The following is an 18092-nucleotide window of genomic DNA, read 5'->3' on the forward strand; positions in this document are numbered from 1 at the left end:
CACTGCGCTCTGCTGGTGAAACAGAATAGAAACACACAGCACTGACTGTAGCTCTACTGCCCTCTGCTGTTGATGCACAATAACACAACAACACAAATATCTGCGCCCTGCTGGTGGTAGATCTCCTACATCACACTTATGCTTTTATTATGACCAATTTTATATTCAAAGCAACTTGTTTGATTGCACCAGCATGTCTTCTGCACTATACTTATGGTATTTTTTTTACATCATTTTTATTCATTTATTATGAATGTATTCTGCACTATATGTACAGTATGTAGTGTATTAGAGTCTATTTCTAACTGCATGCAGTAATGAGGTCCAAACCCATGAAAAATGTCTCACACACCAATCCGCGCGCACACACACCCCAACACACACACACACACGCACACGCCCCACCACCTCACACACCACGACCACTCACAACACACACACACGTCACACACACACACACACAACACTGAGCGAACCATACACACTCACACACACAGCACTACACAACACACCACACACACACACACACCACCTTCACACACACACCTCTCTCTATCTCTCTCACCCACACACACACACACACACACACACATTCTCTCTCACTCTCTCTCTCTCTACGTCAAAATGAAGCTCTCACACACACACACACACACACACACACACACACACACACCTTGTTTGATTCAGCATGTCTTGCTGAAAAACCAAACTTTGCCCTCAAAACAGTAAACAAAACACGTCTCACACACAATCCTATTCCCTCAAAAACACACACACTACAACACAGTCTTACACACTGGTGAGATCAATTCAAAACAATACTACAAAAACATAAACCAGTAATAAGTTGTTGCTTGTGGTTCTCCTCCTCAAGGAACATTTCACATGATGAACACATGTGTATACATTTGCACATTTTCTATTCCTTAGTGTACTGTACAGTACAACACACCAAACAACAACAAAAACATATTCTGCCCCAGCATCACATCTTTGGTCTGGGACAGACATCACAGGCTATACTGACCCGAGCCAGGCAGCGGGGGGGAGATCTGTCACACATCACCTGTAATGTCTAGTCAGGCTTCTTCCATTCCATCGTCTCTGTGTCCTACACCAATAGAAGTACTGATTTTACAAAAGTACTTTTTACAAAACGGAAGCAGACAGAAACTCTATCTGTATGTAAGGGAATCTGATGCATGTGTTGTAACAGAGTACAGCTCTCAAAAGTTACAGTAGAGTACACTGAGGTACACCTCCCTGAATGTTCTTATGATCGAGGTGACGGTGAAGCAGCTTAAGTTTGGCTGAACTCATTGCCCAGCCTCACTCAGTCATACCATGGACAAGGACACGGTACACTAGAGGCACAAATTTCATCTGAGACTCCTTGCCCCTCATCCTCGTCCTCTTCCTCCACTTCTTACTGCTCTTGCTCTTCCTCTCTTCCTCCTCTCTGGTGTCCTCAATCTTTTCAATCACGTCTCTCTGGATCCATTGTTCCAAAACTGAATGAACTGACTGGGGCTCTTTCATCTATCTATTGAAGGTTCTGACTGGTGTGTGATAAATTTTGACTCTTAGTGTTTCCACGTGGTATCTGTGTGCTAATTGAGCTCAAGTTATGCTGACTTGAGTGGACAATATTGAATGCTAGTGCTTTCTTAATGACCACATGGTGTAAGCACTGAGAACTGTAGGGATTTGTGTGTAGAGTTTTGCAGTAAGTGTTCACCAAATCTGACTCATGTGTTAAAGCAGGGGAATAGTGTTTATAGTTCTGAAAAATGGAGTTATGGTCCTGAAATTTTAGCTCAAAAGCCTGCTTATAGTGTTTAAGCAATCGAGAAAAACTGTAATATAGGAAAAGGAAATAATAACAAAAAAATTACAATAATATATCAATTATGAATCTATGATAGTACATCTATACAATAAACTGCACCAGTTAACCTAAAATTATTTTAAAAAATACTTTTTTAATCAAAAATTGATTGACATAAAATAAACGAAAAACATATTAATTATAAAAAAAAAACTTACAAAACTTATAAAACATAAAATGAAACAAAAATTAGAAATGTTGCCTTTACAACTACTGAAAATAAAATAGTGAAATAAAAATAAAGCTAAATATAAATACAAACAATAACGTAAAATGAAAGTGAAAATTGAAAATAAAAGCAAATTCAAAATATTAATGAGTCCAGACTGACAATCAAGACATTTGTTACACAAAATCATAAACAGTGTATCTTCAGTTTCAGCACAGTTCCTCATTTAGACATCCATACGAGACGCTGTCTTCAGCTCAAACGCCGTCCACAGACTCACTCAACGAGTCCCATTAGCGCTCACTTATTAACAATCCCAGCACAGGAGGGCCGTTAGCAAGAATAACAAGCAGCGGGGGCTAATCAGCGGCGAGAGGGGTGCTTAACCCCACGCATGCCCCCTATTGTTCTCCTAAATGGGTATGTGTCTCTAATTGCCCAGTTAGGTCCCTCAGTAGCTGCCGTCTGTCCGGGGCAGTAAAGTGGCCCAAGGCTGGGGCCGCCGGAGCAGAGCCGGAGACTTGAGACGGAAGCAGCGCCACACATCCAGACTGTCTTCAGTCTGTCACTGCTCTGGGAAAACATCATAAAGCGAGTCCAGACTGATCTCTCCTCTCAGGGGCTCCAGGCCCTCACCTCTGTGCATGCAAATGTAGTTCATTTATACCTTCTGTGAGACCTTCAAGTCTGTATTTGACAAATAGCATGTGCGTGACCCATTTAAGTTGAAATCTGTGTAAATATATAAGGGATGCATACATTCCACCAACATTTTAATCATCTTTTTGCCTTCAGTAGTTCATTTCAAGTGTGCATTTAATTTAAAAAGTAAAAATATTTTAGAGAAAAAAATGTATGCATGATCAGCAAAGTGCTGTGTCATATGGCAGGACATCACAAAAGTGTTTTATTATTTTAACTACCTATGAAACATCTTCTGAAAGTCTAAAATTAGCATTTTTGGGGGACTGGAAAAGTTTTAAAAGATAATAAAATATTTAGAAGTCATGGAAATATGGTTATTTCTAATTATTCTCATCTGTAAAATATTTAAATGATTTGAAATGTATTAAATTGATCAAAAAAGTTTAAATAAAAATATTATTTTAAATAAATAATTGGTCTGTACGCTGATATTATAGTGTGTGCTTAAATTTGAGAGTATTAAATTTAATTTTTTTGTAAAAGTGATAAAAATGAGTTAAATATTTAGAAGCAACAGAAATATAGTGAATATGATTTCCCCTAGTTATTCTCCTCTCTAAAATGCTGAAACTGTTAATCAATTTTTTTATTATTATTATTTAAATGTAATTATTAAATGAATAATTGGTCAAAAAGTGCAGGGAAGCTGATATTATAGTATGTTTATATAAATCTAGTACACTGGTTGTCTGTTTACAATTTCAATTACCAATAAAACATCCTCTAAGAGTCTAAAATCTGCCAAAGTTTCTCAAATCTATATATTTAGAAGTCTCAGAAATATAGTGAAAATTATTTTTTTTTATTCTCTAGTTATTCTCTTCTCTAAAATATTTAAGTGACTAAAAAATTATTTTACGTAAACATATTTTTGAAGTAAATAATTGGCCAAAAAGTGCATAAATGCTGAATTTTTTGTGCATGAATAAATTGAGTACACTTCATTTGTTTGAAATGTATTCCATTAAACACCTTCTGAGAGTCTAAAATTGTCATTTTTTAAACTTGAAAAGAAATAAAAAATTAGCAAAATATTTAGAAGTCACAAAAATATAGTGATTGCTAGTTATTCTCACCACCAAAATACTGAAACTGTTAAAAATGTATAACATTTATCAAAAATGAATTGTAATAGATCTTATAGTGTGTGCATATATCTAGCACACTGGACGTGTGTTTAAATCTTTCTGTGAGGAAGGCACTGCAGTAAACGCATGTGAAGAAGCCCGAGAGTCAGACTGCAGGAGCAGAAGTGAAGGCTGTAAATGCAAATGTCCGAGCACTAATGTGAGATAATCCAGTGAAGTACGCTGCGTTACGAGCGTCTGAGACGTTAGAGGGACATCTGCAGCACGAGCTGGAGGATTTGAATACGAATGCAGCCGTCGAGTCAGATCAAAGGTGCGCTGCGGGACAGGTAGACTGCTGGCGGAGGAAGCTCACAGTGACACGCTGGAGACAGAGGAGCTGTCAGAGACGCCTGTCTGCCCACCGGTCTCCACACTGACCAGACGCTCAGCTCACAGCCCTAACAATATCAGAGCAAGAAGACAACATTCAACAGAAGAACACACACGCAAGCACAGCTCAATTAAGAACAAAAATCATCTGCACATGCATTAAACCTTTTATTTTTCATCATGTTTTTTTTCCACATGAAAATAATACTGATAACATCTGTGTCCCTGCAGCACAGAAGCAGTCATCAGTAGCACAGGTATATTTGTAGCAATAGACAACAATACATTGTATGGGTCACAATTATACATTTCTCTTTTATGTCAAAAATCATTATGATATTAAGTAAAGATCATGTTCCATGAAGATATTTTGTAAATTTCCTACTGTAAATATATCAAAACTTAATTTTTGATTAGTAATATGCATTGCTAAGAACTTCATTTGAACAACTTTTAAAGATGATTTTTCTCAATATTTAGATTTTTTTGCTCCCTCAGATTCCAGATTTTCAAATAGTTGTATCTCAGACAAATATTGTCCTCATAAAAAACAACAAATCAATGGAGAGATTATTTATTCAGCTTCCAGATGATGTATAAATCTCAATATTGAAAAATTGACCCTTAAGACTGGTTTTGTGCTCCAGGGTCACATATATAATGAAAGAGCACCTCATTAAAAGGAGTTTAGTTAGACGTAGATTTTAATTATTAGCACAAATTGTTGGTTTAAATAGTTTGCCAAAAAAAAAAAAAAAGTCACAAAAAATATTTTAGACTGTGTTTTGTAGGAAATTGCAGCAGACTTCAACCAACATATTATTATTCATCACTCAGTTTTATTATAATGATCTAAACTTATGCACTAAAATGTCACAAAAATGATGTTTGCACAAATAAAAAAAAAAAAAAAAATTGAAATTTGAAGTTACATTTTGACTAAATTATGGGAAAGTGCAGCAGACTTCAACCAACATCTTAACTGAAATTATTATCATTCATCATTCATTTTTATCATAAATTATCTAAACAAATAAATGAATCACACACTAAAATGTCATAAAAAATTGCTTGCATGAATATTATATATTTAAAAATATGTAGTGAAAATCATTAAGAGATTAGTTCAGGAAACAGATTTCAACATTTTAACTGATATTATCATTATTAATCGTTCAGTTTTATCATCTGAGATGGTCTGAATGTATAAATAATTCAAGTCACATGAAAATTTTGATTGCACAAATATTTTACTAAATTGCAAAAAAACTGGAGTAAATTTCAAGCAACATATTAATTGATATAATCATTATTTATCAGTCAATTTAATAATCTGAAATGATCTGAATGTATATTAAAAATGTCATAAAAATATGTTCACAGAAATATTTTGTTATTATTTATCGTTCAGTTTTATCATTTAAATGATCCGAATGTTTTTTGAGTGTTTTTGATGAAACTGCAGCATCGGTCAGTTCTATCAGGTGAAAGCTGAAGCTGCAAATGCACCTGAAGTCAGCTGACTCTGAGGCCATCAGGAGCTTAAGTGTGTGTGTGTGTGGGGCTCTTTGATAGTTTATTAATGTCCCCCCTCGCTCCCCCCGTGTCTGGGGCCCGTTAGCTCCTGCTCGTCTGCATCCCTCTGATGTGTCGTTGATAACATCTGCCCTCCTCTGTATAAAGCCAGAGCCGGCTGAGCTCCTGCATCACTCTCCTCCACGCCTCCGTCAGGATCATGCATCCCTCCCTGCTGCTCCTCCTCGCTCTCGGGGCCCACGCTGGGGCCTTCGACCTGGGCCAGACCACACGCTGCGTCCCCGTCCCGCACCAGATGAGCGTCTGCCAGGACGTGCCATACTCGGAGATGCGTCTGCCTAACCTGCTGGGTCACAGCAGTCTGGAGGAAGCGGTTCCTCGCTCGGACGACTGGAGGACGCTGCTTCACACCGGCTGCCACCCACAGGCCCGGGCCTTCGTGTGCTCGCTGGTCGCTCCCGTCTGCCTCGACAGGTACGTGCACAGAGCACCCAGACCAGGGACCGGAGAGATCTGAGTGTTTGTGGTCTGAACTCACGTGTGGTTGCATCCGCAGGTTCATCCAGCCGTGCCGGAGCGTGTGTGTGGCCGTGAAGGAGAGCTGCGCTCCCGTGTTGTCCTGTCAGGGACACGCCTGGCCCGAGGCCCTGGACTGTGACCGGTTCCCCGCGCAGGACGACACGTGTCTGACACCGCTGCCCAAACACATCAGCGCCTTCTCCAAAGGTGAGACACGCTTTCAGTGCATGGACAGACTGACAGAATAACATCAAATATGTGAAAATAATAGATGTCATTGATATCTGAACATAAAAAAATATTAATTTACTAAAATGTCATGGAAAAATAATGTCTGTTACATAAAAAATACATTTAGAAATTTGGATAATTTTTTTTGACTTATTGAGGTGAATCTTGATTGATATTAGATACATTTTGAATGTACTGAATTATGAATGGACTAAAAATGTCACAAAAGAAATGTTTGCACAAAATATGTTGACTAAATTGCAGGAAATTTCAAACATCCTGACTGATATATTATTATTGCACAGATAGATAGATATGATAAAATTATAAAAATATAAAAATATAAAATGTAACATTCAAATAATTTTCTACACATAAAAATGATAGATACTGATAACAGAAACCATTAAAAACTATTAAAAAATATAAATATAAGATAAGAAATAAAAATATAAATACAAGAGCTCAGTGTTGTTCGTTTATATGCCAGAAAACTTTATTAAAATTTTAGTTAGCTGCAGATGTTATTGATTAGTAAAAATAACTGGTGCAAAGACTTTTTAAAGGTTTTTTTTTCTGGAATTATTTGAACATTAAAATATATATATATTATAATGTTTGCATGTATAATGTTATTATTATTATTTTTTTTTGTAGTAGTAATAGACTAAATTTTAGAGAGCAGTTTGGGCTAAATTGCACGAAGTTGCAGCAAATTCTAACCCACATACTGATGAATGTCATTATTAAATAAATAAATGAATGCACTGTAAGTTTCTTTGAATCATGTGCATTGATTTAATCATATATGTTTATTTTGTGGTGTTGGCAGAATTCCCTCAGCCTGTGTGCCAAAGCTGTCCGTCTGTGGAGGAAGCGCCGTCTCTCAAAACCGTGCTGGACGCCCTGTGCCTCACCGACTTCGGTAAGCGAGTCTTATTGCCTATATATCGGTTCGGCTGGTTCTGTGGAAGTTTAGAGTCGTGTGATGTGGTTTGGGGACTTTGGTGACACTTTAACTCACCGTCTTTCCTGCCCACAGCCGTGAAAGTCAAGATCTCGCGGCGCCGCCTGCCGTCCTCGGAGCCGGAGCTGACGGTGGAAGGCCCGGTGGAGTTCATCCAGCGCGGCCCGCTGCTCCCGTACGACACGGTCAGTCTGATCCAGCGCTGGCTGCTCATCAACCTCAGGTGCGCGCTCACGCTGGTCCGGCCCGGCCGCGCGCAGCTCTACCTCATCACGGGCACCATGCGCGCGAGCGGCTCCATCCAGCTCTCCAGTCTGTTCCCGTGGCTCAAGAAGGACCTGCACATCGCGACGGCCGCGCGCAAATGGAAACACCACAAATGCTGAACTCATTTATCACACGTACATCACGGAGACGTCTGCTGGACGTCTGCATTTACATCTGCAAGACTATTTTTAGAGTGTTTGTTCATCTGCAGTACTATCAGATGTCAACTAGACGTTTAGAAGATGTCTTTAAGATGTTTATGACTGAAAACTGACATCTTAGAGACGTCTATCAGATGTTTACACAGCAGATGCTTTCCAGATCTTTAACAGACATCTTGCAGACGTACTAAAAACATAACTAACACCATCATGGTAAAACACACACACACACACACACACACACACACACACACACACACACACACACACACACACACACACACACACAGCTCTTGAGATGCACTCCGACCGTTGTACATAGAGATTAAATAATTGTAAAAATATTATTTTCTATTCAGATGTAATTTGTAAAGAAAGATATCAGATGTAAGTGTATTTATGTCTGTTTTTCGTTGTTTTTGTGCTGTAAATAATAAATGTTTCTACTGTATATCATTGTGTTTTTGACCCATATTTGGCCTAAAATTAGCCTTAACTACATTTATTTGTAGTGTGACACTAACTCAGCTTTAAAAAAAAAAATCACCTCATTTTACACTACTTATTTACACTTTTTAAATGTTTGCTCTTTAAGGCTGCATTTATTTGATCAGAAATAAAGTAAAAACTGTGAAATATTATTACAATTTAAAACAGCTGTTTTCTGTGAATATCTGTTAAAGTGTAATGTATTTCTGTGATGTGCAGCTGTATTTTCAGCATCATTACTCCAGTCTTCAGTGTCACATGATCTTCAGAAATCACTCTAATATGATGATTTGCTGCTCAAGAAACATTTATATTTATTTTCAATGTTGTAATATTGAATATTTTTGTTGTTAATTATTTATGATTTTTATTTTTGTTGATTAAAGTTTGATTATTTTGTTGAGAATGGCAGCATTTATTTGAAACTTTTGTAACATTATGTGTCTTTACTGTCACTTTTGATCCATTTAATGCATCGATTAATAAAAGTATAAATTTCTTTTAAAACGTACCTCAAACTTTTGATAGAAAGACATTTAAAATTATATAAATATATATATAGTGTAATATAATAGTGTGTATATATATATATATATATATATATATATATATATATGTATGACAGTATTGTATTGTGATGATGGTCAAACACACTCTTCGAGAATATCTGATTAATTTTAGTGAATAGGTTCATTTGGACAGATCATTTTATTAAACTGGTTCAGAAGATGATTTATTTGAGTGTATAAGTGGGACGTGATTGACTGCTTTTAGGAATATGAATGAAGAAAGTAATATCTTAATAGAGTTTACCTGAACCACTGTGAATATACAGCTTTTTAGTATGATTTGAAATACAGGAGCAGACTTCATGATGGAATTGCTGACAGATAACTACTTTATCAGAGCTTGACAGAAGTTTCATGTGTTTATGTTTTATTTTCTGAACAAAATCGCATGTGAGCGTGAATCAAACAGGCCTGATTGAGTTTCTCCTCATTACAGCCGCACAGATGCATTAGGGGCCGCGCTTCGGCCCCGGGTCTCCCTGCATTGTGCTCTTTGATTCAGAGCCTGGCCCTTCATTCAGCGTGTGAAGAGCCCAGAGGACAGAAGCTTTGAGAGACGGCCGTTTTCAAGAGGTCACGGTGTGAAAGAGCAGAGGGACCTCTCACAGCTGCTCTCACAACCAGAGCACTGCGCCCCACTCTTTATAGACTGTCAGAGAGCGCTCTAATGGTGCTCAGTTGTCCTTTAAAAGGCTTAAAAGCTTTAAATGGGTTCACATGAACTAACGTTTTAGTGACTCCACTTCATAAAGGACTAATTCTGCCCGTGTGGGAAAACCATGCCGACTAGAACGGAGTGAGGGTTACTAAAATAAGAGAAATAAATGTTTATGCATATCTGAGCAAACAATTTAAAATTAAATTAAATAATAATAATGATTATAATATATACACACACACACACACACACACACACACACACACACACACACACACACACACACACACACACACACACACTGTTTAATCTAGTAAAATATAAAATATATAAAATACTACTAATTAAAAATAGTAAAAACATATTTACAATTATATGTTTAATTATGCTTTATTTTAAATATGCATATTTAGTTCCCTACAAAAGATACACGTAAAGAACCTTTTTTTATTACTTATTTTAGTAATTCAGTAAAATATATAAAATACTACAATTTTTTTTTATTGTTTTTTGTGGGAATTTTTGGGTTGTTTTTTTTTATATGTTTTATTTTGTTTTGTTTTGTTGTGGAGTTATTTAGTAAATTACACATATATTACACACACAAATATATACATACACATAAACACACACACACACACATATATATATATATATATATACACACACACACACACACATATATACATTATATATACTTGTAAACATTTATTTTAATTTTTTAAACTTATCGATGTCTATTATATATCTATATATAGATATATAGAAATAGATATAGATAGATACATTATATAAAACAATATACATTATATTTTACAAATATATTTTATTTATAATATTAAAACAATTATATATTATATAATTCTCAAGAGAAAGAATAACTTTTTTCCTGTGTAGAAGTTTTTTTTTTTTTTTTTTTTTTTTTAAATAAATTTCTCCCATGTAGCTTAAGATGCATTTTATGGAAAATGCAATAATTATCATTGGCAATTATCAACTATTTTTCATAAAATGCAAGATTTTTCATCGTTCCACATCTCTGAGTTTTTAAGGCTCTTATTTTGCAAATGCGTTTAGTAAACATATGTTAAACCACAACTGCATGACCTTGGCCTTAACATCAGGAACAGTTTCACTGGTTTCACTGGTTTCTCCAGTGCAGTCTATAGCTCTAGACTGAGTTTAGAGTTTCTCCGTCACACCGCTAACTGCTTTGATGCTTGCTGTTCGTCTGATTAGTCACAAGTTCATTTCTTGATCTATAACCCGAGCGTTAACACATTACATATTCATCGGCCACGGCCTGCCCGCTACCAGCGAGCCCAATAAAACTGCAAATTTGATTACATGTGCCCTTTGGCTCTGTGTCGAGGGGACAAAGAGAGCGGCTGTCTGCGGTGATTAGCATGCCCAGCATGAGGTGATGTTTCCCCCAATAGAGCTGCCGGATCCCCCCTGCGCTGGGACATGCCTGTTTAGGGCCCGGAGCACACTTCTGCTCTGACAGAGACTGAAGACACGTTTAGAGATAGCTTTCCTGTGCATTCGGATCAGTTGAGACCTGGAACAGAGATGTAAACATTTCTAAAGAATGCATCATTTTTAGTAAGGGAATGAAACTCTGCAAACACTCTGAAAGCCTCTAAATACACATTATCAATTTAATTTTTTCTTTGATTCTTTATGAGAATTTTCTTTAGTTTTTTAATATCCGGGTCATTTTTGACCCGGGTTTGTGTGGAGCACTATCAGGTATCAAAGATACTTTTTGTGAAATGATCTATGAAGTTATATTATTGTCAAAAACTTTTTCATATATCTCACACACTTCTGGGACTGAATTTTGTTGATGAACATGAATATATACGTTCCCTGATGAACCATTGCAGCGCGAAAAATTGTCCACTTCATTCATCTGAAAGTGAAAGTTTATGCAAGTAAAATGTATTTATTTTGGAGTAATATATATGTTGTTTTGATAGAAATAAATATGTAGATTTCATAAATCTGGACTGTTTTTGAGCAATCGTGAGCAACTTGCGGTTAATAATCGTAATTCTCAGATTATATGTTCATATAAATTTCACACAATCATTTATTCAAATACAATTTCTCATCAATGCAAAAAAAATGCATGAATATTTTGCATCAGTTTTTTGGTTCATGGTATAATTTGAAACAAAAAAAAAATCTTGATGCATCAAGAAAAATGAAGATTGCTTTTTTTTCTAATTCTCAATACGAATTATATTTTACATTTTAAATACAATTAAAAAATATATCATTATATTTCACCTTATGGTAATGCTAATAAGATTTATTTTTAAGAAAATAATCCTAGTGATGCTAAAATTAAACTTTATCTATTTATCTGAACTCTACAATATTTTGCATAAAAAATTTGGAGTGTTTTTTTTTTTTTGGTAATTCTTAATAGGCATCTGCCCATCATTTATATCATAAAATTATTAAAAATACAATGATTTTAAAAAAAGTAATTTACCATTAATTTAAGACACGACAAACAGCATTGCATTTACATTTTAAATACAACTTAAATACTATATATCATTATTTTCTCACATTATGGTAACGCTAAAGAGATTTTCTTTCTTTCTTTCTTTCTTTCTTTCTTTCTTTCTTTCTTTCTTTCTTTCTTTCTTTCTTTCTCTCTCTCTCTCTTTTTAAATTAGGTTAACATGCCTAATGTTTTTCTTTATTTATTTTTTTATTTTTCTTTATTTTTTTTCACACGTTTTATTAAATTGAGTAATTTTTGTTAATTTTTAAAGAAAAAATCTGAATGATACTAAAATTAGGCTTTATGCAAAAATAATTTTTGGGTAAAAACAGGTCAGACGTGTTCTTTTTAAGTTTTTGTGAGTTTCACACAGGCATTAATTATGGTAAAATACCACTTGTTGATTGCAAACAAGCTCTGATTGTCCACAGCTGTGAGGACGGACAACAATAAAGTAAAGAAATATAGTCCACATTGATAGACTGAGGCACAGATACTTTTCCAGGCCGTCTCTCAATGGCCTCCTCAATGGACGGCGCTGAAAAAAGATATCAGTATTTACTGCCGCCGGGCTCTGTTTGGTGTGCAAGTTAAACTTTGGCCGGGAGTCCATTGTCTCCAGTGTCTATCATTTAATGGGAGCTTTGACATAATGAATGAAGGGGTTCCACCTTCCGTCCCACAGAAAGAGCCGGTCTTATCAGAGCCAATCACAGCGAGCCGAGTGACGCATTGTTTTCTTTGTGCGTTTTAATGAAGTTAACTCTCACACGCGAGAGGGAGAAACTCTTCCCAATGCTCTAGATCGGAGGACGATGTCCTAAAACAGACGAGGCACCTCGAAGACATGGCTGGGTTTCCTCCGAGGCATCCCGGATTTGGGAATTCTGGGAAGTGTTTTCTGATTGAGAACCTGCTGCGTTCACCTGCGCCAGGTGTCTGTCCCAAGAGATGCTCGCCGGCTCCGCTTTACGCTTCTCAGGAACGAGTTCAGACCCCGTCAGGTGAGACCCCTGAGACAAACAGTCTATTATAGCTTTTATGAATATTTGATCTTTTTTTTCAGATTTTATTTTAATTTTTGTTACTTTTTAGTCATTCTTTAATTCTGTATTTTTTTTTTTTTTTTGTTTGTATTTTTTTTGGTTGTTTTAATGAAAATGAGAAATGTTGCCTTGGCACCTAGTTAAATTAAAACTATAATATATATATATACATATTTTATTTCAAGTAATGAAAATGCTTTTTTTATGGTTTTAGTTATAACTATAATAATGAATATCTATAATGAATATAATGAATAAAATCCTGATCAAAACTTTCCAACACAGTTTTACATTCTCAAAACATCATCAAAATAATTCAATTACTTTTTAATTAAATTAAAAGCTTTGATCAGTTCACATTCTCAGTATTTTTGTGAAAATACATCTATATTTACAAACAGTATTGAAAAGTAAAACAAAGCCATATTTTTCACTGTACATCAGCACCAAGATTTTAGAGTAATATACTGAAAAGTGGAATATTTCTATTGTTGTATCAATCTATCTTAGTTTTACATTAAATTATATATATATAGCAATATATTTGAATGCATTAAAGATCTAATGAAAATTTTAGTATACCAAATTTAGAAAAATATTGTTTAAAGTAGTTTTTAATCACACTACAGATCAGTGACAACACTGTCAACTACTTGTTTAAAATATTCTGATTCATTTAAAAAAAATGTTTTAATTTTTAGCATACATGAACATACTTACACATTGCATTAATATTAATTAATTATGTGCTGCTTACTTTTCAGAATCTAATCGCATAAATGCATTCTGCACAATACCAATCAGACGTTTGGATTATGTTCACATGATAGAATAACAGTATAGAATACAATAATAGTGATTTCAAAGCTATGAAATATCACTAAAAGTATGGGAATTATGTTGTGCTCAAAAATAGTCTGTTAACTTTATATATGCTGCACTTGATGATATTTCCTTGAACTTTACAGATCTAGAAATCTCAGTTTAATGTGTCCAAATGCTGAACTGGTCATGCATATTTTTTTAACACGATGTTTGAGCTGTAAACAGTGATATGATGTGATTAAAGCTCAGTTTGCACTCATCTGACTGTCTGTCGCTCCAGTTATTATGACCAGTGTTTCTCTGCCCTGCTGCTCTGGATCTGGACCTGTGATGATGTCTGCTACTCGGTTCCCTAGTAAGACACACACACACACACACACACACACACACACACACACACACACACACACACTCACAAACAAACACACAAACACACACACACACTCGCGCACGCACACATGCACACACTCACACTCACTCACACACACACACACACACACACACACACACACACACACACACACTCACACACGCACACACAAACTTGCACACACACACACATGCACACACACACACACACACACACACACACACACACACACACACACACACACACACACACACACACAAACAAAAAAAACCACGCGCACGCACGCATGCACGCACTCACACACACACACACACACACACACACACACACACACACACAAACAAACAAACACACACACAAACACACACACACATATACACTTAAGCACACGCACACACATACTCACACGCTCACACACACACACACACAAACAAACACACACACACACACACACACTTAAGCACACACTTAAGCACGCGCACACACATACTCACACACACACACACACACACACACACACACACACACACACACACATAAAATAGTTATTTCATTATGTCGTAAATTCTATATTTATACATAAAATAAAATATTTGTATATTATTATATATACAAATATTTCTTTATTGTCATAAGCTTTCTTCTATATATAAAATATTTCTTAAAATATGTATACATGAAAATAATCGTTCTATTCTATTCTATTTTATTCTATTCTATTCTACTCTATAATCTTTCTCATCTTATGTCATAACTTTTTTCTAAATTATTAAAAAAGCTGACATTTAAATCCAGGTTAAATAAATGAACTCAAAGTACATTATTATGAGTATGACTGTAAAGAAAACGTGTGCTAGTGAATTCAACCATGTCTTTATCGCCCTCCTGAGTCTCTGCTCGCCCGGATCTGTCAGCTTTGAGGGTTTTAAGAAAGCCTCCCTGAAAACAGTTTAGTGCTTTGACACTTTCCCACAGTGCTCCCGGCTCCTCGGACTCTATATTCAGAGCGACCGCACACATGCGACCCCGCCGCGGGTCTGGGATCAGTCCGGGCCCCACAATGACCCGCATTCCTGCACCGTGGAGGGCGGAATCGCTTCTCCAGGCTTTTTGTTCTCGCTAATGAAAAGCGGAGCTCTAGAAGCCGCCCTCTCCTCCCCGTCCGTCCATTCTGTCCGCTTCAGGCCCCCGTAGACAAGAGGCCCTCAATAGAAATGACTTTTATAGACTTTTTTCCAGCTCATCTCCCTGTTGAGAGAATGAGACGCGTCCATCTTTTGAAAGGAAACACTGAGAGCAGTAGATAATGTGGCGGAATGTCAAGCACATCATTTGTTGTGGGAGAAGCAGTGTGGGTGGGGCTGAGGGTCAGCTGACCCTTTAATAGAGCGTTTAAGTGGAAACTATTTAGACTCAATAGTGAGCAGAGAGCATGACTAACCTGCTTACTCACGCCGCTGACGGTGGCCACTCTGGCGATTTGTCCAACACATTAAAAAGGCATTGCTTAATGTGTTCAGAGCACCTGAGAGAGAGAGAAAAAAAATCTAATCCAAACATCATCTCTGATGAATCATGGGAAGTCAGATTGTTCTTTGGTGTTATGTAAAACTATAGTGAAATACAAAATGTGCAATGTAACACGCTTAAATATTCACATAACAAACATTTAGCCACAAATAGACCCAATTTATATACATGTATTATATTTTATTTTTATATTTATACCCTCAGGATGAATCTTATACATTTACTGTAAATAAAATAAAAATAAAATACCCTTAGAAGTGCTACATCACATTCCCTATAATTGTATAATTTTTTAAAATCTTTTATATTTTTACATTTGCAATAAATAGATAAAATAAAATAAAAAAATAATTATTAACAATAATAAAACAATTAATTTATATAAAAATACCCTTAGATGTGGTACCTTGACTGGTTTAATAACATATTACATGATAAAATATTTTCATACTCTTAGAAAGGATATATTGTGTACATTCTCTATAAATAAATAAATGTATAAATAAACTCCTGCATCCTCACGTCATGATGTGTGTGTCCTGCAGAGGGCGTGGGGTCTGTGCTGTGGAGTCCAGCGCTGAGCTCCAGGTCGCGGCCGGGGATCCTGCGGAGGGCCGTGTTCTCTGAGGAACAGAGACGAGAGCTGGAGAGAACCTTCTGCAAGCAGAAATACATCAGCAAGACTGACCGCAACAGACTGGCCTCCGACCTCTGTCTGAAAGAGACGCAGGTCAGAGCACAGACACACACACAACCTTCTGAGCATCCGCTGCTGCTTCAGAAACCATGATACACTATTTTTTAAAGAAAAGAATATTTTTATTCATCAAGGACACATTAAATTGATCAGTAAAGACATTTTTAATGTTACAAAAGATTTCTGTTTCAAATAAATGCTGTTCTTTTGAACTTTCTATTCATCTGTGAATACTGAAAAATAAAATGCATCATGGTTAAACACATTCAACATTGATAATAATCAGGAATGTTTCTTGAGCAGTAAATCATCATATAAGAATGATTTCTGAAGATCATGTGACACTGAAGACTGGAGTAATGATGCTGAAAATACAGCTGCGCATCACAGAAATAAATTACAGTTTAACAGAGATTCACACAGAAAACTGATGTTTTAAATTGTATCAATATTTCACAATATTACTGTATTTTGATCAAATAAATGTAGCTTTGGTGAGCAGAAGAGACTACTTTCAAAAACATAAAAAAATCTTGACCCCAAAAGACCCCAAACTTTAGAATTTAAAAAAATGTTGATTAACATAATAAATGCTTTAAGCTGAATGCGATTAACAGACACCTCTATATTTACGGTTTGACGTCTAACCTGGGTTTTCACACTCTGTAAGTCAATCCAGTTTGCTGAATCCGGTTCATGTGTTCCGCAGGTTAAAATCTGGTTCCAGAATCGCAGGATGAAGTGGAGGAACTCCAGAGAGAAGGAGAGCACATACACGCGACCGCCGATGGAGCGACTGATGCTCTGGAGTGAATCTGAACCGGCGGACAAAACACACACGTCAGCGCAGATCAAACACTCACCGGTGCACAGCACAAACACAGAGACCAGATGACACATCAGAGGAGACAACAGACTCTTGACGCTAAACAGCTGGGACATATTCTTACCGAAGACCTGGAAATATCTGGGCATTTTACAGTTGTGATTTACAGGCCTGGAAATTAAGAAGTCTTAAGAAGTGATGGAAAAGGCAAACTTTTAACAAAACTTTACAATAAGGTTTCATTTGATAACATTAGTTAACATTAACATAAACTAACAATGGGGAAAAAATAATGTTTATTTCAACATTATGAAATACTAAGTCATAACTATGAAATAAAAGGTCTAAATTATGAGATACACCGTTATAATTATGACATAAAAATTAAAAAATGAGATACTATATCATTATTATAAAATAAAAAGTCTAAATTATGAGATACTAAGTCATAATTATGAGATAAAAAGCTGTATTAACAACAAAAACTAATAATTATGACAAAAGTAAAAATCTCAGATACTAAGTCATAATTATAAAATAAAAAGTCTAAATTATGAGATATTGCATTATAATTATGACAAAAATAAAAAAATTAGTTAAAGTCATAATTATGAAATAAGTCTAACTTATTAGATACTATGTCATAATTATGAAATTA

At 35.7% G+C, this 18092-nt stretch overlaps 2 protein-coding genes across 2 annotated transcripts; both read left to right on the forward strand.

Annotated features, from left to right (window-relative positions):
* Nucleotides 1–5825: 5825 nt before the first annotated feature.
* On the forward strand, nt 5826–8028 carry LOC109076509 (secreted frizzled-related protein 2-like). The gene is made up of 4 exons (XM_019092199.2): nt 5826–6232; nt 6315–6484; nt 7341–7433; nt 7551–8028. The coding sequence occupies exons 1-4, from the start codon at nt 5958–5960 to the stop codon at nt 7859–7861; spliced, it is 849 nt and encodes a 282-aa protein (XP_018947744.1). The 5' UTR covers nt 5826–5957; the 3' UTR covers nt 7862–8028.
* Nucleotides 8029–12461: 4433 nt separating this feature from the next.
* On the forward strand, nt 12462–17715 carry dbx2 (developing brain homeobox 2). The gene is made up of 4 exons (XM_019078021.2): nt 12462–13144; nt 14292–14366; nt 16457–16641; nt 17318–17715. Exons 1-4 carry the CDS (start codon nt 12988–12990, stop codon nt 17501–17503), a joined length of 603 nt encoding a protein of 200 aa, XP_018933566.2. The 5' UTR covers nt 12462–12987; the 3' UTR covers nt 17504–17715.
* The last annotated feature ends 377 nt before the right edge of the window (nt 17716–18092 follow it).

Source organism: Cyprinus carpio, chromosome A25, assembly GCF_018340385.1.
Source record: "Cyprinus carpio isolate SPL01 chromosome A25, ASM1834038v1, whole genome shotgun sequence".
Lineage (NCBI taxonomy): Eukaryota > Metazoa > Chordata > Actinopteri > Cypriniformes > Cyprinidae > Cyprinus > Cyprinus carpio.